Source organism: Podarcis gaigeae (assembly GCF_964106915.1).
Source record: "Podarcis gaigeae genome assembly, chromosome: 10".
NCBI lineage: Eukaryota > Metazoa > Chordata > Lepidosauria > Squamata > Lacertidae > Podarcis > Podarcis gaigeae.
Window position 1 is genome coordinate 32,455,690 of NC_139686.1, and position 27,385 is coordinate 32,483,074.

At 42.8% G+C, this 27,385-nt stretch overlaps 1 protein-coding gene across 3 annotated transcripts; it reads right to left on the reverse strand.

Moving 5' to 3' along the window:
- Positions 1 to 5,246: 5,246 nt before the first annotated feature.
- LOC310825369 (uncharacterized protein) lies at positions 5,247 to 18,875 on the reverse strand. Of its 3 annotated transcripts, XM_083698831.1 has the most exons (4): positions 18,836 to 18,875; positions 17,587 to 17,632; positions 10,435 to 10,560; positions 5,247 to 5,794 (listed from the first exon to the last, which is right to left on the reverse strand). In XM_083698831.1, the coding sequence occupies exons 1-4, from the start codon at positions 18,839 to 18,841 to the stop codon at positions 5,532 to 5,534; spliced, it is 441 nt and encodes a 146-aa protein (XP_083554957.1). In that variant the 5' UTR covers positions 18,842 to 18,875; the 3' UTR covers positions 5,247 to 5,531. The 3 variants fall into 3 exon arrangements, 1 of the variants encoding a protein (XP_083554957.1); XR_014555217.1 differs by lacking the exons at positions 10,435 to 10,560; positions 17,587 to 17,632; positions 18,836 to 18,875 and adding an exon at positions 8,891 to 8,965; XR_014555218.1 differs by lacking the exons at positions 10,435 to 10,560; positions 17,587 to 17,632; positions 18,836 to 18,875 and adding an exon at positions 8,786 to 8,945.
- Between the last annotated feature and the right edge of the window lie 8,510 nt (positions 18,876 to 27,385).

A 27,385-nucleotide genomic window follows, 5' to 3' on the forward strand; every position in this document is an offset into this window, starting at 1 on the left:
CCTCTGGGCTTTTATATAGCTTGCATGCTTAATGATCCTGATTGCTGGTAGCAGCTAGCAACAGAGAACATCCCACCAGCTGGGGCCAAAGGAAAAAGGCAGATTTAAATGTAGCCAGCATAAGAAAAAGAAGTAGGCAGCTGCCTGGCACAAAGGAACTGCGAGGTGGGGGGTGGGGTTGCTTGAGGGAACTACTGCTGACTGAGGTACTTGCCTTCACATCATTTTCTCAGTGTACATTTGCAAACAAACACATTATTTGTAAATAAACAAAATGAAAGTCCCCAGTAATCACATTTCAGAAGAAAACTCGACACTGTAAAAAAGCTCAAAACAAATTACACGTGAAAGTAGCCTGTGTGTATGTTTAAAATCCACCCCACTTATGCATAGAATGTGGGATGGGAAAGTCTGTTCTTAAAAGCAAATAGGGAATGTGGGTGAGGAGTGCTGAACTCTCCCCCTGCTTACCTGTTCACAGCTTTTATCTGAGCCAGGCTTCCTTCCAGTGATGGAGCCTGGCCGAGAGAAAAGGAAAGTTGGGGGCAACCAGGGACAGTGGAAGGAAGAATATAATGCCTCTACCTATTCTACCCTTTTTGCTCTTGAAATTGGACCTCCCACTCTCTGTAAGATTGGGTGATCTGGGTTTAAATACAGAGATGTGCTGCTATCATGTGTAACTAGTGGAGGTTGGTTTCATAGGGGGAATGGGGCACTGCCCCACCAACTACAACCTGCCCTCAGCTAGCACCCTCTTTCTTGCCTACTTACCTAACAACCAGCTGAGGGGATGACACTGGCTGCCAACTTCCTTGGTCTCAGTTTTGCTATTGCAGGGCCAGCCCAATACCTTTTGTGTCCTGAACCCCTGGCCTACCTGGTAGCAAGCCAGTATGTCAAGCCCACTGCCCAAAGTCTAGGGGTCAAACCACACAAGCAAAGTCCAAAGGACGGGAAACACAGTATAGAGTCAAGCCAAGTAGTCAAGTCTGAAGTCCTGCAGTCTGGACACAGTCCAGTCAAACCTGAAGCACAGTCCCATAGAGGTCCAGGAGCATCCAAGCCAAGGTCCACCAACATGAGCAGTTGAGCAGACACATCATCTCATCTCTGCTTCCCTTTTGCACTTTGCATGCTGATTGCAGCATCTGGGCTTGATGAGGCATGTGACCCTCACTTGTTCCCATCCTACTCCAGTTGAGGAATCACACACCTCCTCCCAGAGCTAGTGAGCTCTACCTGGCCAGCTAGGGAGCTGGGCTGTGGGCCTGTGATGGCCTAGGAATCCGATTCAGAGGCTGAACTGGAGGAACCCCAGCCTGCACAGGAGTCCCCGCCTCCAGGGCCAGCTGAACTGGGGCAGGGCCTTGATTCTGAAGCGCCTGCACCTGTGCTGGATCCTCAGGAGAAGGCACCAGGTGAATCCACTCTGGCTCCGGAGGTGGTTGAGGACACAGTGCCTACAGGTGCGCCTCTCCCAGCCCTGTCAGGGGAAGGTGAGTCTCCCCCTGGGTCCAGTTACCCTCCAGCCTCTCCTGAGCTGCAGAGGCTCAGGGCAGAGAGGCAGAGGGAACTGGTTTCTCCCAGGAGGAGTGCTCGCCTTAAAGCCAAGAGAGGTGGGTCTCCTGGGGGCCGGGACCGCTCAGAGAAGATAAAGGCCAGTCAGCCCGGTCCCAGGTTGCGGGAGCAATGTCGTTGAAGAGCTGTGTCGGCCAGCACCCTGTCCTGTTCCTCCAGAGTTCCTGTCCTTGCCCTGCTCCTCGCCTTAGACCCTGCTTCGCCCGTGGAGGACTGTCTGCCGACCCTCGACTCAGGTCCTGGACCTTGCCCCACGGTAACCTCCCCCTGGGACCAGCACAGGGCCATTGCCTGCCTCAGCCTCTTGGAGCATCACTCCTGTTGCTCCCCATGCCTCAGAGCCCACAGTGTTCATGGGGACAGGTTCCCCTCTGGCTCTGTTGGTGGGTCCTGCTGCTCTGGTTCCTGTGCATTGACCTCCACCTCCTTGCCATCCTCTGTCACCCAGTGATTACTTCCTTCCCCATCCCCTGCTTGCCCCAGTCCTGGATATACTCCTACCCATTGTCCTTCTAGTTCATGCCATTTTGGCACCTGAGGCAAACCGCAAAACAGCACCCCACCCTTCCCTGCCAGGGAAGAAGGTGTGAATGAAGATCTACATCATGAATAAGAGGGCAATAAAGATCTACATTTGGAACTACTGCCCCTGCGGATCTTGCTGTATGAGGCCAGTGCCTTGAAAAGCAAAACTGGTTTTGAGCGTGCTTGGGGAGCTGGCGGAGGACAGCAGAGGAAGAGGAACTTCAGTTGTGCACATGGAACTCTGTTGTGCAAGCAGATCTGCAGCATTGTATATAATCCTTTGTTTCCCATATTTATCCTCACTACAACCAAGGGAGGTGCATTAGGCTACAAGATGGTGCCCAAGGTGACCCAGTAAGCATTGTAGCTGACTGGGGGTTTGAACTCAAGTCTACTAAGACAAGTCCAAAATTGTATCTATTGCATGACACTGAATTCCACAGGCTGGTTGCACAGTTGTCCAACCCAACACTGGAAGGTTACTGTCATTGGTTATTTTATCACCTGTAATGTACCAAAGCTACTTTCAAAGATGTTGGTATGCAATTGAGCCCATCCATTTATTAAGATGAATGTCAAAGCAACCCTCACCTGTGGAGGCTAGTCAAGTAAGACCAGTGATGATAGGTAGCTGAAGTTTGTTCTGCTGCTGCTTTATATTAAATAAATAAACTGAGTACAAGTGATCTTAGAACAGGTTTTCCCATATAAGACACACTTTTCGTTTCACGTTGGAAAAAGAATGGAATGCAAGCAGCATTTTGTTGCCAAGGTGTGGGCAGCCATCTCGTTTGCTACATTATTTTAAGTGTTTGATCATCTTTCACATTTCATCAGATTTTTTCTGCTTCTCTATCTTTAGACTGAGAGATGAGGACAACTTCCGTTGATAAGGGAAGGCAAGCTTATTGTGATCATTAGATTTCTGTATTGTAATTATGTTATGCACTAACCAAGTTTGTGCAGCGGAATCCTATGGTTTACTCAGAAGTAAGTCCTATTAAGTTAAACTGGAATCCCATACCTATAGATATAATTTTATTTATCTCACCTGTATTATTCCCTTCATCAGTCACAGTGTCATGCACATGATTATTGTCCTGCTTTGCATGTCTTGCTTTATTCTTAAAACAATTCCAAGATGTAGGTTAGGCTAAGACAGGAATGGGGAACTTGTTACTCTTTAGATGTGTTGAACTCCAATTCCCAGTCCTAGCTAGCATGGCTGGCGATCAGGGATGATGAATCTGTAGTCCAGCAACATCTGTTGGGCCACACCCAACCCTGAACCAATGACATACCCAAGATATCCCAGTAGTTGAGTAGGGATTTGGACACAAGTTTCCCTACACCACGATAACTTGTTGCAATTCACCAATCCACCACTTATAACCTGGTGACAATAAGATGTTAAAGTTGGTGCCAGGTGGGCCTTATTGGGGCAAGCATTCCACACACAAGGTGCCACGACGGAAAAGGCCCTTTCTTGTGCTGTTGCCACCCTCTTCTTGGAACGGGCACATAGACAAGGGCAGTGCTTTTTTTCTGAGGATATGCATACCCCTAAACATTTTGTGAATCAAAGTTTGGCCTCATTGATGGGCAGTATTTCAATATTAGGAAAACGAGAGTACTCCTAAACATTTTTTTTAGAAAAAAAAGCACTGGACAAAGGTCTTAGAAGATAACCCTAGGGACCAGATCAGTACAGGTCAGAAGAGACATTTGTCAGGTATTTGGGCTTTGAGCTGCATAGGGGTTTGTAGGTTAAAACCAGGACTTTGAATTGGGATTGGAAACATATCAGCAGCAAGTGCAGCTGGTCTTATACGACCAGGCCACTCTGTTCTCATCAGGAATCTGGCTGCTGCATTCTGCGCCAGCTGATGTTTTCTGGAGAGTCTTCAGAGATAGCCTCATGTAAAGCACATTGCAGTAATCTCACTCAGAGGTTTCCAGAGCATAGATTAATGAATTCAGATTATCCCTGTCCAGACTAGGGCATAGCTGGAGACAGCTTCGCTCTGTTTTTGGTATGTGCCTTACGCTCCAAGGTGAGACGAAGAAGCTTATATGGAAATAAGTAATGCTTTAAAAACATTTTTGTGAACACCAACCCCTACAATTTGATGTAATGTTCAAGCTTGTCCTCCCCATCTCTTTTATGCAGTTACATTGATTGTTTTCAGTACATTGCATACTTGTGTTTCTCCCCCAACCCCACTGGCTCATTAGTGATATTTCTGGAGGTCTAGTTTCCACAGTAACAAGCAATTACCATTGTTCCATGGACTGCCAAAGTTACCACAAGCGACACAGAGGGAGATGCATTACTTTTCTATATTGGGATAAAATGCTTGCACACTTCATGCTAGTCAGTGCGTGCCAGTACTGACGCATGTTCCTTGCTATTGGCACATCACTATCCTCCTTCTGCAGCCATCATAATATCAAGATGAACTAATGCTATCTATCTAAATGCCAACTACTTTGAACATCAGTGGCAAAAGTCAATGTTCCCCCAAATAAATCAGGAATTCCTGAGATGTATGGTGAGTTCCTTGGCGAGATCCATAATTATTTCTGATTTTGAAAAAAACACTGCATATTGTGGGGACCATTTGTGAATTCTGGATCTTTGCTTTACACTTGTGTGCATCCCTGAGAAGATGCTCCTGGAGAGTTAATGGAGTGCAAATTTGCTTTCACCTGCTGTTACGTCTCATATTGATTGTTACTGTTAGATCATAGACATCACTGAGAAGGGGCTGTAGCTCTGTAGGGGAAATACCATAGGTTTTGCATGCAGAAGGGCCCAGGTTCAATCCTGGCATCTCCAGGTATTTATTTGCTTATAGGATTTCTTACCCACCCTTCATCGTAAAGGTCCCAGTGTAAATTACAACAATATAAAAATACAGTACTATACTAAAATCGGTTCAAAAGGTTAGCGTCAGAAGAATATGGTGGGTAAAGGGATGCATCTTCAGCATACGATGAAAGCTACACAATGAAGGTGCCAGGTGTACCTCTTTGGGGAGGGGATTTGACAACCACGGGGCTGCCACAGAGAATATGCACTCGTGGGCTGCCATTCCCCAAACTTCTGGAGGCAGTGAAACAGCCAGGAAGTCCCCCTCTGCAGATCTGAACACCCAAAAGGCTCTGTATGGAACAATGCGTATGTTTTAACATTGCAAACGTCCATAATATTTTATTGTGTGATGTTATAAAAACAAATAAACAAGAGACAGCCTTTCAGATATTTGGGGCATGAGTAATTTAGGGCTTTAAACACAAATGTGGGCACTTTGAATTGGGCACAGAAACAAAATGGCAACCTGCGCATCAGTTTAGAACAGGAGCTATGTGAGTTCTAAATGGAACCCCAGCCAGAAACCTGTATTTTGGACTAGTTGAAGATTCTAAGTCCTCTTCCTGGACAGCGTCCTGTAGAGTAGAGCACATTGTGAAAGTTTCTGGAGCATTGTGACCACGTTGTGTCTGTTCAAAAAGGACTGTAAAGGGTGAAGCAGCTGAAGCTGGCAATGAACACTCCTAGCCACCAAGGCCCCCTGAGCCTCCAGTAAGAATGCTGGATCCACAAGCAGCCCCAAAACTTTGGACTTGCTCCTTCCAGGGGACTGCAACCTTGTCCACAACTGGCCATCTGTACACCTTCCCAGACCTGAGAACACATAACAGATGTGTGATTGCTTTTTCCAAGTTTCTATAATACAGTCAATCTATTTCCCAGTTGCATTTTATAGAGAGACAAGATTGTATTGTTGTTCTCTGAAGAAGTATAGTTGTCCACACAACTGTTTAAAAGCAGGACAGAGACAAGTGTATCTATCTTTATAGAGGATACATAGTAAAAGCAATAATAACTTCAGTAATTTGTACTCCCTAGCTTTTGGGTCATTGGCTAGTACTTTAAAAAGAAAGAAGCAAGGAGAGCTGAAAACGACCTTGACAGATTAGAGAACTGGTCCAAAACAAACAAGATGAATTTTAACAGGGAGAAATGTAAAGTATTGCACTTGGGCAAAAAACATGAGAGGCACAAATACAAGATGGGTGACACCTGGCTTGAGAGCAGTACATGTGAAAAGGATCTATGAGTCTTGGTTGACCACAAACTTGACATGAGCCAACAGTGTGACGCGGCAGCTAAAAAAGCCAATGCAATTCTGGGCTGCATCAATAGGAGTATAGCATCTAGATCAAGGGAAGTAATAGTGCCACTGTATTCTGCTCTGGTCAGACCTCACCTGGAGTACTGTGTCCAGTTCTGGGCACCACAGTTCAAGAAGGACACTGACAAACTGGAACGTGTCCAGAGGAGGGCAACCAAAATGGTCAAAGGCCTGGAAACGATGCCTTATGAGGAACGGCTAAGGGAGCTGGGCATGTTTAGCCTGGAGAAGAGGAGGTTAAGGGGTGATATGATAGCCATGTTCAAATATATAAAAGGATGTCACATAGAGGAGGGAGAAAGGTTGTTTTCTGCTGCTCCAGAGAAGCGGACACGGAGCAATGGTTCCAAACTACAAGAAAGAAGATTCCACCTAAACATTAGGAAGAACTTCCTGACGGTAAGAGCTGTTTGACAGTGGAATTTGCTGCCAAGGAGTGTGGTGGAGTCTCCTTCTTTGGAGGTCTTTAAGCAGAGGCTTGACAGCCATATGTCAGGAGTGCTCTGATGGTGTTTCCTGCTTGGCAGGGGGTTGGACTCGATGGCCCTTGTGGTGTCTTCCAACTCTATGATTCTATGATTCTAGTATGATGATTTCAAGATTAACACATATTTCTGGTTCCAGACTTTCCAGGAAGTACTCCATTCAGTGTAACTCTGCAACTGGAAGCATTGTTTGGCGTCTATCTCAAAAGACAATGGAGAAGCATCAAACTTTATAAAAACCAAAAAAGGAAACGAAAAAGAAAAAAAGCTAAGGTTATCAACTTTTAAAAAATCATCAATCTCACAAGAATTACTTGATGTGATAAGTTTTAAATGTTGCAATCCAAGCTTGAGCACTTCATAAAAAGGGTGTGGAATCTTTTTGCTCTAGCTATTGAAATTGGACTGTCTAGTCCCTATTGATCAGAGTAAAGTTGATGCCAGTTGCCTCTTTTAAGGGAATGCTTGTAATTATAAAGGGGCATTGCTTAGTTTATGTTATGTACTGAGTTGCTCCGAGTATATTTCAGTTTAGGGCAGCCATTTAGAAAACAATAGACGTCTTCTGCTTCTACACTTCATGCTTCCATAAAGCACAATAGATGCCCCTCATTTCAGAAATTTATCAGCACTAAAGGGTTTCAAAATGGCATCCTCATTCCCAGGAGGGGGCTCATTGGTGGAGAGCTTGTTGTCCCTTCCAATTATCCCCACCCATGGCATTTCTGCTTGACCACTGGTGACTCTTCTGGCTTTGGTTTCAGCAACAGTCTACTTGGCCTTGCTTGGGGCCAAAACTTCTCAGCCTGTACTTCCTTTCTAACTACTTGCAGCCTTGAGCCACTCCCAGCTCCCTGCCCTGTTTGGACAGGCTATCTGTGGGCTGGGTATGACCTTGGCACTATTTGACTGTGGCTATGATTCTCCATGGCATCAGAAGCTGAGATGTGACTGCCTCGCCTCTCTCCGGAGTCTCCCAGCTTACTGGCTGCATGTCACGCTACAACGGAGACCCTGCAAAGACTCCCAGGAGCTTGCATGTATGAATCCCACAACTCCAAATGATCCGTGATTTTAGAAAGACAACCCAACATCTGACTGCAGACATTGAATTGAGTACGACCAAGCAAGGCATTTGTTTCTAATCTTTGCTATATCTTGATATAAATTCATTCCCCCTGCTTTGTACACTTGCTGCCTACTGGTTGCTCCAGCAATCTTTGTGAAGCACCATCTTCCCTTGTCCTTCATTCTTGAAGAAGAGACAGGAACATTGCTTGGGATACTGTATCCTTCAGATTTCTGTCAGGATTGAGGAATAAGCATACAACTTTGCCTCATGTATGCATGTTAACAGTCAAAGACGGTTGGTTGATAGCACCGTGACTCCTGTCAGAAATGCCTATAGCTACAGTAGCTAGAAAATGTAGTTAAAGCTGCAGTGCTGGGGCATGAGAAAACATCTCCATAATTAAAAGTGTCCACATGCCACCTGTGATAAGAAGATATATCCACCATCGTATATCCACCATCAATTACCACTGAATACCCCACCATTTTCATTGTTATTCACCCATGAAATGGAGTTTTAGACGACAGCTAATAAAGCCCAACTGACTCCTTTATCCTAGAGAATGTATCTGGTGTCTCTAGTTCACATTTTACTATTGCGTGTTATTATAAAATTCTCCAGATTTGCTTGAAGCACGACATAAGAGCATGTATACATCATCAGAAAACCACCTCAAAGCAGTGAAACCAATGAGTTTATGTCATATCAGTTATGTAAACAATTATTGTGCGAATTAGTCCATATTCACCGATTTGCCTCTATCACATAAGCCACTATCATGGCTTAGTCTTCAGATATGGTGCAGAAATGTACGGTTTGTGCATTTGTGTGGCATGCCACAGAATTCTGGTGAACATATAGGTAAAGCAGGAATATGCAAAATTTCACTGAAGAGAATCACATATACACATAGCACAGTATACCAAGAGTATGTTTCTCTTCCCTCTTCTCAAATTTTCATTCCTATTTCTCCTATGTTCCCCTTCCTTTATGCTCAGTTATTGAGATGATTTAGCAGACATCCTTACAGTCAATCCAAACCGGCCCATCTTCCCAACTACTCTCTTTTTCCTGTATCGAAGGCCCTGAAGGCCCAACTATCATTCTCTGGTTCCCATGGCAATGATAGGGGCAACCAATCCCAGAATTCATTGCTTCCGAAGCCAAGTGCTCATAGCGGATGTGGGGTTCCCCCCCCACTCAGTCCCCCCCCGCAATGAATGTGTAATTTCTTCCCCAAACATTTTTTGGGCAAACTTCTGATGTTAGAGTTCCATATGAAGCCATCAATGAACTCTCTTCTGTCTTCTCCTGGAGAAAGTACTACCTCATCTGGTTATCATAATTACTGGCAGATTGAAAACACACACACACAACACACACACACTCACACACACAGCAATTCTGTAGAAAAGAAAAATACTTATTTTTAAAGTTTTGCATGCAAGTCCATACAAATTTAAGGGCACCCAATATTTTTTCCAGATATTTTGCTTTTGAATGTTTGGTGTCATGAATGCTAGTAGCCACTAAGTGGAGCTGTTGGGCCACAATTTCGACCGATCTTGAAAGAACATATTTTGAAATTGGAAAGCAGACCATATGCTTACTGGGGGTTGGGGTGGGAGTGGTTGATGGGCACTCATAACGGTAGAAAAATGGTCTTCTTTGATACAGGGTGCACTGAAAAATAATCCATATGCATTTTTCATGCATGACAACTGTTCTTTCTTTGGTAGCTTTGGTAATTTAAGACTGGTTCAATGAGCGGAAGCTCTATTTTGGCTTTATTAGTTATCTGCTAAAACTCCATTTCACGGAAGAATAACAATGATAATGTTGGGCTTTAGTTCCAGGGCTTTAGAAAATTTCTCTCAAAAGATGTTAGAGAACCGAGTGGAGGATCTCTCAGGTGACTTGTTCTGTTCCAGGGAAAGTGACAACACAACTAAAATGATAATGATGTCTTATTAGTGCTTTGGAAGTTTCCACTTCCAACACAGAGCTGGCCCAAGACACACTGTTGCTGAAGGTGGCAGGAAAGCGAAATGGCTTCCCCCATGCCTGTGGTTAAAATCTGACAACTGTCCATTTGCTTCTTTCTGTTGCCTCAGGTGGTGGACTTTACCGCTTCTAATAGCAAGGGTGACCCTGCTTCAAATTTGTTCATAAAGAAGATGAGAGAGAAAAGTGGACCACAAATTGCCATGACTCCTGTGAGTGAATCAATGTGGGCAAAGGTTAGCTAGCAATAAAGCCGTAGAAAATGCTATGCATTAGTTTAGGATATTTGGATTTCTAACCCATGCCATCAGGAGCACAGGGTGCCTACCTACGTATAACTACTGATAAAATCAACGCGGACAATGATTGAAACCAGAACCAGCAACAAAAATCAGTAGAGCAAAGAGTGATATCAAACTTCCTGACAGCTATGTGCCAAAGGCATGAGGGAATTACCGGTAATATATTTTCAGCTGTCACCTAAAATATGGTAATGTGGGTGGCAGCCGAATCTCCACCATGTGGGAGTTCAAGAGGGTTGCTACCCCATCCAGTAAAGGTCACTTACCTAATTCTTGGACCTGGGAACTACTCTGCCAGAGTGCCTCTGCCTCATCAGGATTCAACAGTTTATTGGCCCTCATCCAACCCATCACTGCCTCCAGACACCGGTCCAGCACTTGTATAGATTCTCCTGATTCAGATGGAATGGCAAGTTAGAGCTGAGTGTTATCTACATACGGGTGACAATCATCACACACTAAATCTCTGGATGACACCTCCCAGTGGTTAAGTAGCATGGGAAATAGAAAAAAACAATAAACTTAGCAAAATAAAATACCCAAGGAGAACCTGATGAGAATGCACATCTGACTTCTGAAAGTCACCAGTTCTGTGTTTTTTTTAATAAAGGAAATGTATTAGGAATAAGTGATGCAAATTAAATTAATATAATTCTTTTTGTTAAATAAAATTTTGATATTTTTTGGGTGTGTGTGTGGGGAAATCCAAGCCCCAGACAGTAGGGATGGCAGCTTTTTGGTTTGTGAGATAATAATTACAGCCAAATTAACCAATTTTACATTGACAAGAGATAAAACACTGTATAGATTTTGGATGGAAATAATCCCCCCCTTTATTAAGTATTGAATGAGTAAGCACAATTTACAAATCTAACCACAGTGTTGTTTATTCATGCTCTAATAATTATTTTCTATTTATAAGCTGTTTTAGTGTGTGTAGTGTTGCTTTTTTGGTCCCCCCTCTTTTTTTCTGCTGTTAACTTTTTTAAAAAAAGTTTTCATTTTTAAAAAGTTGATCTGTCATCCTTACTGTTGTGCAATAGAAAGAAGGGCAATAGATGTTAAAAACAGTATAGGATTCAAAGATTTAGATGTAGCAGCCAGAAATATTTTTACTATCTTAATCATGTCATTAAGGAGACAGCATTAATAGGTTTGGCAGTGTGTACTAAAAGCCCATGGTTAATCAACATTTCAGTTGCAACTTCAGGCATGGAAAACCTCTGGCTCACAGGCCAAATTAAGCCTAATGTGGTTGTAATTTGTCTTGCAAGCCACGCCCACCCAGTCCATGCTCTGACACTTGACATATGTGAGGTCAGTAAGGACATGGCTACAAAGGTGCAATGAGGAGTATAAAGGGAGCTCTCAATTGTTCCTTTATAAGTGGGGCTCACGGACAGGGCCAGTCACTGATCAGTGCTGACAGAGAGCTCCTCAGTTCGGCTGTGCCAGGGAGTCCCCTATCTGGGAAAATGCCCACTTGCAAGTGTGGTTTGAATTCAAACCATGCTTGCAATAGGACAAAGCAGGTGAGCCCCTTTGCAGTGAGGCCCTTTGAAGTTGCCATAATGATGTCAGGTGATTGATTGATGGGTGGCCCCGTCTTTCAGAATGGTCCATGGGGAAGCTGAGGATCCAGCCCACTGGCCAGAAAAGGTTTCCTACCCCTGTACCACTTCATACATTGTCCTAAGTATGATCTTACCATGGAAAAAAATGTAGAGTAGGGAGATATGCAGTCAAATCCCAGCATAACTGTATACACAACCATTGCTGGAAACTTGGACAGAACACTGTTGCTTGTCCTCTTCTCTTCATCTAGATACCTGACAAAAGAGACAAGCTACTGCAAGATCTTTAGGGCAGGTCAGAGGCTCAAACCAGAGGCAGTCTGTAATATGAGGTGGCAGAGAAGTAGTCAAGCAAAAATAATGCAGAATAGCCTAGTAACTTCACTCACAGATGTCGCTTAGAGAGATATATCAAAATATGCTGTGTGAGAAATATAACAGGAAGTGGAGAATCAATGATTCCCCAAATCACCAAAGTCCCAGTTCATGAGAGTTCTGAGAGGCTCTCCTGCTAGGTGCCTGAAAGTACCAACAGAGCCCTTCTTTGACCATTTGTACAGGAGATTGAGACTTGTTCTCCAAACTGTTTTCCTATTGGAAGCACCTACTGGCTGATTTAGTAAGTTCTTCTTTGCTTTTCCTTAGACAAACTCCATGGTGTCCTCTCTTGCTGACTGGGAAATAACTCCATAGCAAATGGTATCTGATAGATCACTCAGAAGACATTATTCCTTTAATAGGAAAATATCCACAACAGAGAGTCATTGCCTCTGCAATGTGAGGCACACTGCTGAAAATTTTAAACCAAGTTGGCAACCAAACTAGAAGACTAGGGAATTCCTGTCTCTATTTATGCAAAGGGCCTTGACCATTACTTAGATAGCAATTAACATGGAGAGCATTGGGTGTGTCAGAGATATCAATTTGCTTATGTTTGAACGGATGCTAGCATGTTCAAACCAGCAAAAAACTGGTAGCAGTAGAAATAATCACATTGCATTTAGGCAGAACACCATGGAGACTTTAAAAATACCGTGTGCATGATAGCTTCTCTAGAAAAGTACAGTGAGTCATTTCCAACTGCATAAGAAAAAATACCAAATGAAACAGTTGTATGTTTGCACGATGGAAGGTGCAACCAAGACAAAACCCAAGAGGTGCTTTTCTTTATGTGTTACTTTTTGTGGCTGATGAAGTGAACTCTAGTCCGTGAAAGTTAATGCCATAATACAATTTGTTTGATTAGAACTTGGCAAGGCAGAGAATTAAACATGTGAAAGTATCATTTCAGGCCATCCCAATCCCTGCCAAGGATTTCAGGGTATTGGCCTCCAACCAGGGTCTCTGCTCCTTTGGAGAATTGAAAATGCGGCGGAGGCTGTTGTAGCTTTAAGAAATATAGTTTATTCACATATTTACACCTGAGTTTGGATGGAGGGCATTTGGTCTTACAGAATGGTCATCTCAAGAGGGGCTTGTTGCCCACAGCAGTGTAGTACTAGAGTTGAAGGCACCTCTTCCAGCCTGCCTTCAACCAGCTTGCCCAAGATGGATCTCTCTCCTTTCCTGTTCCCAGCACGTCTTGCTAAAGACGCTCCTTTCCTTTCCCCCCTCTCTCACACCCCATCACCTTGGCAACCTCTGTCTGTCCAGGCCCAAGGATTCCTCTTAGATGGGTCATCAACACCTTTTGTCATGTTAATGGATTTGCTCTTCATCAGCCCAGCCAAGTTGTTTTGCAAAAGCCAGCACAGAGATTGCTTGTCTGGCACAGTTCTGCAGCTTGTATTTCTCCCTTCCTATCCCAAACAATCAAAATTGATTAATTTCTATGGTTTGGGGAGGTGTCCCCCAAACCTATAACAATGTACTGGTGGAAATAAAAGACCTTAAAGTCCTTAATATTGAGCTGTCTTGCCTTTAATGCTAAGCCAGAGGTGGGGAATCTCAGGCCTAGTGTCAAATGAGGCACTCCACGCTTCTTTTTCTAGTTGCCACCAGAGCTAGAAGTCAGGTGAGATGGAACAGAAGAGGGTGCTTGGAGGGTTGTGGGTGAGATAGAGCTGGGACAAAGGCTAGTGGTGGTTGGGACAAGGAGGGGCTCAGAGGCTCACCAATGTTACTAGGAGAGGGGTTGGCCTTGTCATACTTCAGATGACATCACTCGGTGCATGATGGAGTCCAATGTGGGTTATAACAAGGTTTGAAATAAAATGAAACATTTCCATAATTTGGGGTGGGGGTAAGTTCAATTTCTGAAACCTAATCCTGAGCCAATATCTCTCCTAGAAACTCAGGTACCAACTTAGTTCATTCCAAGCCAAGTTGTGAGTCTAACCAGGAGGATGGAAGGGAAATGCAGTATTTGGTCTGTCGCTAATTCCGGCGCTTGTTGCTGTCATCTGTAGAATATCTAATCTGTTCAATTGGAATTAATGGCAGAACATGGTTGGGGCATGCTATGAACCCCGTCAGAAAAGGAAGTAGTCACTTGTCTGCTGAGAGTAGGGGACTTCCCTTATGAAACACAAACAGAATATAAATAAGAAAGGCCAGCACCAGAACTTGGGGAGTACAAACTAGGATCCTTCAGGTACATTGAAATGTGTTCCAACATTATACAAATGCATGCAAACATGCAAGACCAAAGTGCTAGAGTAAAGACTGGTGTGTATAGCAGATACTCTTATGCTGACAACTGTTTAAGTGTGTCTTATGTGCAACATTACTGGCCCTATAAATGTATCGCCTATCTTCACCAATAGTAAGAACATCTTTGTGCCAGACCTGAAGAACTTACTTTGTTTCATGTTGTTTTCAGTTGTTGGCATGAGAAAGGTTATTGATCTGTGTAACTGTTTAATAATTCAGGCTTTCCATTCTTGAACTGTGAGCTTCTTTGGTTAAGAGTAAAAGGAACAGGTGAATGAAAACTATTCATAATTGGTCATGAGAGAGACAACGCTACTCCTATCACAAAAAATTAATTTTGAAATATTATATTTGCATTTTTTGGAACTATAGGCACAGATTCCTCATGAGGCTGACTACTGTATATCAGCTCTGGACATTTCCAAGTTTGTTTGGCAGGGCAAAAAGCCCCGAATAAAGTTTAAAATATTAACTGATGCGAAAGAAAGAGGGGGATTTGCCCTGCCAGACTTGAGGTTATATTATGAATCTGCAGCCTTCTGCTGGTTGAAAGATTGGATCTTACTGGAAAACACTGATGTCCTAGATCTGGAAGGGTTTGACAATGCTTTTGGGTGGCATGCATATTTGTGGTATGACAAGGTTAAAGTGCACAAATTGTTTAAAAACCACATTGTTAGGAGAGCAATTTTAATGGTCTGGACAAAATATAAAGACTTATTGGAGAGTAAGACTCCGAGGTGGCTCTCACCGGTGGAGGCCAAGGCACGTAAGAGACCTAACATGGAAGCCAATTGGCCTAAATATGGGGAAATTATTGAAAAGATTGGAGACAATTGGAGGTTGCAGAGCTTGGAAAAATTAAAAAACAAGGTGTGAGATTGGTTGCATTATGCACAAATTCAAGAGGTCTTTAAAATAGACAAGAAGGTTGGATTCCAGGTGGAAAAATCGAAACTGGAGACAGAACTGTTAGAACCAAAAAGTAAACTACTTTCGAGAATGTATAACCTGCTGCTTAAATGGAATACTCAGGATGAGACAGTCAAATCCGCCATGATAAAGTGGGCGCAGGACTTGGGGCATAACATTATGTTTGAAGACTGGGAAAGGTTATGGAACACCGGAATGAAATTTACGGCATGTAGTGCCTTGAAGGAAAACATTTTGAAAATGATAAACCGGTGGTACATGACCCCAGTCAAGCTTGCTAAGATATATCACCTGTCTGATAATAAATGTTGGAAATGTAAAGAGGCGGAAGGGACATTCTTTCACCTCTGGTGGACCTGCCCGAAAGTGAAGGCCTTTTGGGAAATGATTCATAATGAACTAAAAAAGGTACTTAGATTTACCTTACCTAAGAAACCAGAGGCCTTCCTCCTGGGCATGGTGGACCAGAGAGTGCTTAAGAAGGACAGAACTTTTTTTTATGTATGCCACTACAGCAGCAAGGATTCTGATCGCAAAACATTGGAAGACACAAGATTTACCCACACTGGAGGAATGGCAAACGCAGTTGATGGACTACATGGAACTGGCCGAAATGACTGGCAGAATCCGAGACTTGGGAGAAGAAACAATCGAGGAGGACTGGAAAAAATTTAAGGACTATCTGGAAAAACACTATAAGTTGTATGAATGTTAAAAAATGCACCTTTTAGGAAACTCTAGCTTCAGTAATGTTAAACTAAAGAAATGGAAATTAAGGCACAGGAAATCTGAGATAAGAATAAGGAAATAACTTTATTGTGTTTAAATGAAAATGTACACGATTCGGTATAATACATTTGAAATTGGGTAACATGATAAAACGAAGGATACAATAAGTAATGAAACAAGTTAACAAATTGCTGATGTTATGTTCACAGAGAATGCAGGGTTGGGAGGATGTGGGGAAGTCCAGTAGATTTGGAAAAAAGAACAAGAAAATTTGTAATCTTCTTATTTCACTTTTATAACATGCTTTTTATTCTTTTTTCTGTATTTTACAAACTTAATAAAAAATATTATAAATATATATATATATATCAGCTCTGGACAAAGACTGAACTCAATGATTTTAAATGGTGGTATCAGAGTTAAAAATGTCACTTAAAGGTGTTAAGAGTGACCAATATATTTTTCTGAAGCAAAAGAAAAGACCACTAAACTACAGAGAGGCATTCAGCAATGAATTTCCACGCCTAAGAAAAGGAAGGACAGATTCTGAAGGATACCATAGCTTTCACAGGTGATAATTAATTATTTTAAATAGACTAACAGCACAATCCTACTAAAAGTAAGGTTTACTACAGGCATGGCCAAACTTGCACCTCCAGATGTTTTGGGACTACAACTCCCATCATCCCTAGCTAACAGGACCAGTGGTCAGGGATGATGGGAATTGTAGTCCGAAAAACATCTGGAGGGCCAAGTTTGGCCATGCCTGGTTTACTATATTCAGTGGGGCTTACTCTCAGGACAGGATTAGGCCTTATATTGCCTTAGGACAATATAAAATTGTCCTTAAAAAAAAAGTATGATGACTCAACTATATGTTGCATGTGAAAATATCCATGGAGACCCGATGATCTGCTTCATTCTTGTCAAGGAGCTTTGTAAGAAATCATTTTGAGGGAGAATTCAGCAGGAGAGGGGTTGCTCAACCCTTTCCCAACACACCACAGAATTGATATAATTAGCCAATAATATGTGCAATATGCAAATTAAGCCACTTAGATTTGGGAAACTAGAATCTGGCATCCCCAAGAGCAGTGAAGTGAGTACCATGAAAAAATAAAGTGACAGTTCACCATTGCAGTCATACCTTGGTTTTCGAACAGCTTAGTTTTCGAACGTTTTGGCTCCTGAATGCTGCAAACCCAGAAGTGACTGGAAACCTGAAGTGAACCTCCTGCAGCCAATCAGAAGCCCCACTTTGGTTTCCAAACGTTTTGGAATTCAAATGGACTTCCGGAACGGATTCCATTCGACTTCCAAGGTGCAACTGTGTTCAATATCTCTAGTTGATGAAGATAAAATTAAAAGTTGAACACATAAAAAGCATAAATTATATTAAACAAATATCCTGAATCAATTTGGCCCATATGCTCACCATGCCACATTGGTTGTGTGAATTGGCCCTTAATTATGCTACTATAATCCCCAATGCTGACATAAAAATTAAGGCTCAAACCAAAGCAGAATTACCAAGGTGAATCAGGGCCTTGTACCCACTCTGCAGCTCGTCAACTACCTGTGAAAAAAGGTCATGCTAATCATAGAGCATTTTCATATGTGAGGCTGAATCAGTCTGTAACACAAATGTAAAACACATCTTGGCTGCAAATGTAAATTTGGTTTGCAGAGGGTTAGCAGTTGTATTAATCTCTTGCAGCAAAAAGAACCAAGAGTCTTTTGGTACCTTAGTTTAAAACTTTCCTGTAGCCAACGTAGTCTTTGAAAGCTTATGCCATAATACGTTAGTTTTTAAGGTGTCACAAGACATTGTGGTTTTTATATAGATTCGGTTTTTCTTTTATCCTATATTAACATCAACATGACACAAATAGTGAAAAAGAAGTCCAAAGGTTCATCTAAGCCTTACGTATGAACATTTATTGCTGTGATAAATTTATCACCTGCCCTTCACTAGCAGGTCCCAGGTTGAGTTATAACCATTTAAAATTCAGAATTAAAAACAGTTAAAGCAGATTGCAGTCAAAGGAACATGGTGGGTCCCTGAAAAGTCCAGCAGTGAGCAAGCACAAAAATCCCAAGGGAAAACCACACATTCCACATGACCTCCACCCCCAAACCAAGATAACACAACTCTGAGAAAACCTCCAAGAAGAAATAGATTGTTTGTGTGGAATCAGTTCCAGCTAATATTAAGATGGAACCTGAAGAGCATGACTGAATTTTTGAGAGGGACATCAAAAGGAGAAGTTTTCCATGTGTCATTTGTATCAGTGAAGCAGTAGGATGGAACAAAACTGCACACGCTGAACATCTTGCCATGTAGTCATTAAAGACACATGTTCCTTAATTTGTTCAGAAGTTAGTAATCCTGGCAGTGATCTGCAAATTCATTTTTAGAGTACTGTTATCATTTGGATCCAAGAGAATAAAAGACATTAATGATCAGAAATCTGATTAGGAGATTAATAAAACTGGCAGAACTGGGCAGGATTGTACAGACGACTGGTGTGCCAAATAGGAACTAATTTATCGCTTGGTAAGCTGTTGTCTCCATTCACTGAATCGTGTACAACAGCCCTCTTAGGACTGTACCACTTTAGAATGTAAGTGTGAGACCCAGGGTGGAAAACTCCCTGCTACTGAAAAGTTAGCTAGTCAGGGAGAAGGCTCTAGCTTAGCTTCCTCCCTAGTGAGTTAGCTTTCTGCAAGCAAAGAGTTTTATTCCTGTGCTAGATAATTCAGTCATGTGTTTCCCTACCTGCATTCTGAAGTGGGAAGTTTCTGAAGTGATCAGGCGGACTGCATTGTGTCCTTTTTCTGAAGGCAGAGATAACTTTTATTGGGTTCTGATGCTTTAAGTGTGAAAGCATCAGCTTAGACAGCTGAAAAACAGAAACAACAACAGCCACCAAGTTTTCTCAATTCTACCTTTCATAGATCTCCGAGAAACTGTTTCTTTTAATGGCCAGAAAGCACAACTCAAACTCTCCACTCTCACCACTTGGAGGACTAGCGGCTCGCTTGTTCCAACTGAGGCATCACGAGGCAAAGCCAAAATACGTGCTTTGTTCTGGATCTCAAGCATCCCAGCAATGGCCTTACCAATGAGCCTTAATTTGTCTGTTAAAAAGTAAGATTGCGTGCATCTTTTTAAAAAGTCCAATTCTTTCGTTTCAAGCTAAAAATAGGGTGACAGAGGGACCGTGGGATAAGCAGCTGGAGCGGAGCGAGTCGGTTGCCATAGTAACCAATGAGCCATTTAGCAGTACTTGCCTTGGTTGTATAGTTGCTAGGGTTATTTTCTTCTCTTCAGCTATGTGGGGAGAGGGGGGTGGGAGAGGGGCCTTGCAAAGCACCATAAATGTCCAGTTTCCTCTTCTGCACCCCCATAACCAATAATGTCATCACCCCCCCCACCCCCATGCAATGATGTTCTTCGTTCCCGGCTCTGTCAAAGGTTCCAGGCAAGACTGGGATTCAAGAGATGCATTTATGTGAGGGTGTATGTGTCTGTGCATACAGCGTGTCCCTAACCTCCCTTTCACATTTCTTTTATGAAAACTTTGCTGTTCAATCAGAGGAGGAGGAGGAGGACTTAGGGTGTACTTTTATGTATCAATGTAACTGCAGTTTCTGAATTAGAAATGTCTTGTGCAGCTTTCTTGTTAAGTGTATTCATTCCTCGTTGTTCCCCTCCTTCACTATGTTCTCTCATTGCATCTTAAAGGGTAGGCATCAAAGGTTGGCATCATCAGGCAGCTGCCAAGGCCATGATCCTGGCAGGGTCCCCACTATTGACCTCTCAGACCCCATGGCCTGGCTGCTCTTTCTTCTTGCTGTTTGCTGTTGTCTCTTCCTCTGGCCTCTCCGAATTAGTGAGCAGTGAGAGGAATGAAAAGGTGAAGGAGCAGTCTCTGTCCATACAGACTGGGCCAAGAGGAAGAGGTCAAGCGTAGAGGCAATGGGCAGATGCGGCTTTAGTGTAGCACGACTGGTTTGGCCACACCGGGTGCTGGCACCACAGGGGGTGCCACAACAATAATGTAGAATGGAGTGTGGGAGGCAGGGAGGCAGCACCAAATCTTAGCGTAACACAAGGTGCCAGTGAAATTTGAGAGCCTGAAGTTCGCCACTGCAGTGCGAACAGTAGTGAGAAGGCGCTGAACCCCTCAGGGATGGGGCCTCCTAAGAGAATCTTGGCCACGTGATGTCCATTATCCACTGATGTCATGGCAGCCCCTCAAGTATCACCTACATGTACTACAACATCGTCATCATACTGTATTTTGTGCAGTGCTTTATCTAGGCATCCCTTTTCAAGCTTGCGCACACAAGAAACAACAACGTTCACATGAAGGCGGGTGCTTCGCCACACAAATGAACATTTATTCCTTTGTCTCAGAATAAACTGAGGCTCATCTGAAGCTCAAGTAGGATAGTTTTATTGTAGGTCCTTTTAAGTAGGAGGCAGTTACTTCAATGAGACTCTAAAATGCCCCACTACCACTCACGCTTGCCATTACATAGAGAAAATATTGTTTCCATCATCAGTACATGGATGCCTTCAACAAGTCATTTTTTGGATCACAGCAGGTCCAAAAATTGCTGACTGTGTTGTGATAAATCACAGCTAAGTTAATCTCTGTGGCCCTCTGGGGCACACTGTATTTTTGTATCTGTGTGGCAGTCTACCCAATAATGGTCAAAAGTAACTACATGAAGAAAATGCCTCTGTGAACTGGGCCCCAGTCTCTGTGACCCTTTCAGTTCAAAGTTGCCTGGGTAGCCAGGACCCAGGACCCTTTTCTCCTGGGTATGGTTGGCCAACTGGTACCAAAAAAGTATTGGAAGACGCAAGAACTACCCACTCTGGAAGAATGGCAGATGAAGGTGACTGAATTTATGGGACTGGCAGAGATGACCGGCAGACTCCGTGACCAGAGGAAAGAGACAGTGGAGGAGGATTGGAAAAAATTTAAATTATATCTTAAAAATTGTTGTAAGATTGTGGACTGTTAAGATGTCAGGGGGTAGGAAACAGAGAATTACAGCTGTAAATAATAATGTTAAGAAATCTGAGAGAGATACAAATAGAAAAAAGGACTAAAGGGTTGCTGAAAAATTGCAAAACAAGGATGCAGTGTAAGGGAGGTATGGGGAAGTCACGCTTTTTGTGTTTTGTATATGTCTATTTCTTTTCTCTTTTTGTGTGCGTTGTTGTTTTCTTTTTTTGTTTTTTGTTGGTTGTGAAAATTAATAAAAATTATTTTTTTAAAAAAAACAAAGTTGCCTGGGTAGTTTGGGTTATGTGGATAAATGGGACTGATGCAGTCCTCAGCCCCCTTTTCTACAGCAGTCCCACTGAAATTGGTGACAATAGTGCAGGTCAAGATGCAGAAGAAGCAAGGAACCTGGCTGTCCCAATGTTGTTGGCCTCCAACTCCCATAAACCCCAGACCAGAGGGCCAAAGATTCCCCACCCCTGTCTTATGCATGCATTTACAGTTTGCTGATTTTATACTAAATTGGAAACACAGGAAATCAGTAAAATGAGTGTCTGCACAAATGCAGGTACAATCATTACTTTGGGTTTTTTTGTGTGTGTGCGTGACTGATGGCTATAAATGTGCAAGTGCCCTCCCTCTAAAGTTGCCATTGGGACATATATTTAGACATTTTGTCCTTTAAGAAATGCAGTGTCCTGCCTGCTCATTTAATAATGCAGGCTGACAGCTGGACCTTGGCATCAATCAGGAACAATCTTCAGTTGCTAACAACCTGAGCAAGACTGCATTGAGTAACCTTGAGGTGCAAAGGCTTTGTGTCCCATCCCTAGCGGCCCTGATTGATTCCACCAGGCTACAAGTTCTTCATGAGCCTTATTAACACCAACTGCTTAAATGAGATGAATAATTATGAAGCAAACGAAATACACTCCTTGGCAATACTTTGTGACCTCAATTTTGTCAGGTAATTGAATGGTATGCAGGCAGACCAGATGGGATAAAGCAAGAATCAAGCAAACACTGTCTTAAGATACAAATAGCTTTCAGGGCCATTCCTACTATATTGGACAACATGAGGCAACTGCCTCAGGTGGTAGATGCTGAGCAGGACTAGCTGTGGCTACTACCTGCCCCCAGACAATCCTGAGCTCTGCCTCTGGTTATTCTGAGGCCCTTTGCATTCCCACTCTGCGGAACTAGGGCCCCAGAGAAGGGGCTTGCTTGCTTCTGGCCAGAGCTGCTGCCAGGCCTGCCTTCCCAATATATCCCAAACAGCCCTGTTGGGAAAAGCCTTTGACCAAGACAGCAGCTGCCCAGGCTGCACAACTTAGCAGGCGTCACACATGCACTGCTTCGCTCATATGCTTTGCATATTCTGGTACTACATTACTGTTTGTTTAGGTGGACATTAAGTGGGTGCCGGGCAAGAGATTAGAAGACAGGTGTGGCATGGGAACATAGAATCCTGTTGCAAAAGTAAGGTTCAGCTCCCAGTAGGGAGAACTTTGGTTTGCATTGCATTTTAATTCAAATTTATATAATTCATACTTTCCGAAATAATATGCAAGCTGAACTTCAGTGATCCTTCTAAATTCACACTGAATTTTGTGGTGTACTTGTCCAACCAAAAAAAGTGTACAGAAATGCATGCACTGGGGTGCATACGATGCATATATTAGTGAAAATGACATACAGCAATGTAACATTAGGGGAAAATAGCTTGCAAAAATGTAAATAGTATAAAATGCAGAACTGCATACAAAAATATGTATATCCAAAATGTGCACTAAAATGCTGATGGATTTTCATGAGGACTTAAAAAAGAAAATCACACGCTGATGCCTAAATGTGGGGAACTGAACCTACTCTTGGAAAAATGAGGAACTGAGAGAAACTGAAATTGACAGATTATCCATCTTCAGTTGCCAGTCTGCTCTGTGTTTGGGGTTGAGGGGGTTGGGTGGATCTTGCCCTTTGCATCTGGCAGCAATATATCTTGAACTAGCTTGCTCTTCATTTTTTTTTACAAAATGGTAAATAAGGCAGGTAACACATTAAAGCAACACTTGTTAATGTTTTCATAGCTAATTTTTTAGTTCTTGGCTGCATTAGCAGCTGGATGATGAATACATCTACTACTTTTGGAATTTAACTTTATCATTGTAGAGAAAAACTTGTTTTTGGAGAGTAGGAGTGCTTCTTGGGCAGAATCATTACAAATGCCATGTGGTAAGGGTGTGCTTGTCAGATTCTAAGTGAGATCACACAAAGTTGTTATTTTGCAGCCTGGTCCTAAACATGCTTACTCAGAAGCCAGTGCTACCAAGCTTAAGGGGAGGGGTACATTCCTGTAGGCAGGGACAACCCTCCACAGAAAAAGCCCCGTGAATTGCTGTCAGCATGGCAAATGGGCTCACTGCATCCCCAGGCACTGCAACCACCATGGGATTATTGCTGGACTGTGCTGGGACTGCACACAAGAGCCCTATGGACACAATATTTGACTAAAACCTGGCTGCATATTTTCCTCAAAGCTTAGGGCTTCAGGGATAATGCATTAGTTTTGCCTTGGTAGTCTTTAATACATAATGATATGATAATGTCAGACTTTAAGCATTCAATTACTTTTGTTTCTTGATCTATTTATGGATCCACTTTTTTGTTTTTGTTTTTAACAAGCACTGGATTGTAGATAATCACTGCAGAGCCAGGAAGCGAAACTGTCACTGTGATTATTGTCAAAGAGGGATAGGTGGTTAACTCATGTCTAGGCAAAATGGACATATAATTGTAAGTGACCCAAAGGAGCATATAAAGCAAGCGTCCTTGCTCCAGATGTTGTTGGACTCCAACTCCCACCAATCCCATGGCCAGTAAGTCATGGGTGATGGGAGCTGTACTCTAGAAACATCTGATTCTCCACCCCAATTATATAGTATCCCCACTAGAAGAATGGATTGGGAATAGCTATCCAGCATGGGTCTCTAATGAAGGACTCAGTGGTGAGGCTGAATCTGGTGTTGTGGACTAGAGTTATCTGCTGTATCCACCACTCTGAGCCAGCGCAGTTTGTTGTCCATCATCTCTACCTCTCCATTTTTCTATATTCTGTATTATTAAATAAATAAATAAATAAATAAATATATTGGTTGCTTTTTCTTGCCAAATGCAACTCAAAGCAACTTAACAACCAAAATAATTCTGTATTGATTCTGATGTGAGCAAGCAAAATGTAGCATAACAGGAGAGAGAGATCTGCTTAAAAGATCAGGGCCCCCAGGAATAGAGGAAGGACAAATGTGATTCTTAGTCCCTTCCAGCACATACACATCTCAAGGAAGGAAATAAGCTTTAGGATGGGAAAAATGAATCTTGCATCACCAGCTTGTGGCTGTGATGAAGAAGGAGATGCTGAACACATTGAATGTCAACAACAGATGGATGTTCTGCAGTGATGGTACAGGAAAATGGACGGCTTCCCTGCAAAAACCACTCATCCAACACAAAGGATAAACAATTTACCCCAACTCTTTCCCCACCAGTAATAACCCTGCTTCCCTCCACTCTTTTAATGGTATTTTTTGCTTCCCCAACTTTCCACCGGCCTGATGGCTATTCTTGTGAATGACTGTGATCCCCCTGTAGCAGAGAAAGAAACTGGTAGATTGTCCTTGGGTGAGTTTCCTATTTTTTATGCAACTGCTTTGAGTTTGATGCCAGTTCAGATTTGGTTCTGACCTGACATTGTGACATGAGCCTGGTCCTCTGTGGTTCTTGCTGTCTTAAAGCAGTGGTCAAGAATAGTCCTTAGGATAGACAAGCAAGTCAAAAGTGCATCCTAGAGGACAAATACTCTGGAAAGGAGTCACAGCTGCTAAATCAGTCAAGTGGCCCCAAGAAGTTACTGCTCACTGGATTAGGCATCAGGCAGTTTGCCTGCTCTGGACATGGTTGCAAACTCTCTTAAGGAGCAGGTACGTCCTGTGCAGGTGCTCACTGAACCATCTTTGTCACTGAAGGCCCAAGTGTCTGCAGCGGCTAAGAGTATCTTTTCCAGCTTTGGCTGGTGCAGCAGAAATGGCTGTTCCTCAGCAGCAGTGGCTTGGCCATAGTGATCCATGTTTCCGTAACCTATTGTAATGTGCTCTACGTGGGTTGCCCTGAAGGCTGGTGCAGTAGCTGCAATTTTTACAAAAATGGAGTAGTTAGACTGCAAATGGAAGCAGAATGCCATGATCATATAACACGCTTGGGGATCCTCAGGCATGGGGGTCTTCAGAACTCTCCCCAGGCTGTAGCTCCTTCTAAGCCACACCCCTCGTCAAGGTGTTTTTGCCTGGCTGGAATGGGTCCTTGAACTCTGATAATGCTCCTTGCTTGCTTGGATGGTGATTGGAGAGAAGGGTGTGTGTGTGCGCAAAAACAAGTCTACTGTACAAAGGTGAAATTCACATTTGTTGCTCCATTCACTTTTGGCTCTGGCCCCACCCACCACTGGCCTGTGGTTGCCAGAAGGTTTCTCAGAAGGGAATGTGGATCTTGGGCTGAAAAATGTTTCCCACCTCTGATATAACAACCCTGTTGAAAGAGAAACACTGCCTGCCATTTAAGGTTTTATGGTTGGCTTATAAAGCCCTGATCAATTAGGAGGTGGCACCTGTGCCCATATAGATTAGCTTGGCTACCGAGATCTCAAGATGTAGCCCTCTTGGGGAAATATATTTGGTGGCAACAGCTTATGGGCCCATCTCCCACTGGAAGTAAGACAGGCACCAACCTGGTTGAGTTTTCTGCTTCTTCTGATAACATATTTATCAGGCTTTTGCAAGTTACTGATATATGGTGGCTCCATGGCTAACTTTTCCAGGTTAGTGTCATTTATCAGTTCTGAAAATGTGCCTCATGGACATTGTTTGAATCCACATTTACTGAGCCCATGAGAAAGTAGTTGCAGTTATACATGATTATACTATTTTTCTCCTTTGACTGTTTTCTTGATTTCTTTCTGCATCTCAAGAAGACCCTGAGAATTTTGGGTGGGTTGGGCAGTATTGCAGCCCAACTACTAAATTGCTATTTCTGCTCAGAGCAATTAATAATAATAATAATAATATTTTTATTTATTTATATCCCGCCCTCCCCAGCCAAAGCCAGGCTCAGAGCGGCTAACAACAGTTATTCTGTTCAAAATTCAAAATTCTGTGAAGAATTTTGTTCCTCTTAAACTTTTCCAGTTTCCTGGACTCTACACCCCCTTGACATACAGAGCAATATTTTTCCTCAATATACCTGCCCCTGCCTTTTCCATAGATTTCATGTCCGCTGTAACTACATCCCACTGACCCTCTCAATTCTAAATGAAAGCTGCACTGTGTAGTTCTTGGTATTGCCAGCAGTCCAGTTCCACTGAGTGTTGAGTGGCATCTGTCTCTTTTGTAAAAGTTCAGCTTATCTAAAAGTGTTTCCTGGTACCAAACCCTTCTAAACCCTGCTTCTTTCCAATGTCATCAATGCCTCACAGCCCTGATTCTGTAGTTGGTCATGGGCGTGGAGTAGGCTGCAGTTCTGAACATGCTGCCTTTGACGCCTGTCACTTCAAGCTCCTATCTAGGTTAGGCTTCTGTGAGACTTCCTGGCTTCTTCAGAACTGGGTGATTTCCACTGGTGTTCTATTGTGCAGCGTTCTGAAATGTATAACAGCATAACTTAAGCCAGATAACCATCTAAAACGCATACGAGCATAAAACAGGAAATACAGTAATGAAAAATAATCTGCTAGTTGCTAAGCCCCTATCACTAAGCCAAAATACCCCCTCAACAGTCTGATATCAAAAGTCAATGAAACGCAGTAACTCCTCAAATATGATGCATTCCCTGCATAAACACTCTCATGATAGAAAACTGTATATACTGTATATCATTATGTGTCAAATACGCACATGAGGTTGCTTTGTTACCTGCGTACAGAAAATATTTATCACATTTGAAGCAACCCTCAGGCCCTCTAAGATTTTTGCTTCATGATTTTGAAGTAATTACAAAATGGGGTTCTTCGTATTCTCTTATCATACCGTGCTCAGTGCTCCATGACTGGGGTTGGGTGTGAGGTGGTAGCAAGTGGTGCAGCCATCGGATAATGTCACCTCAGCATACATTTTCATTCTGGGAGAATTGCTCTGGTTGTGTTCCTACCAGAATTCATTCCCAGACTTTAGCTTAGCATCTGACCCCCTCAGGAGCAAAAAATTCCTTTGAGAAACTTTTTAGGTTTTATGTCTGGAGCATGAGACATGATCCATAGC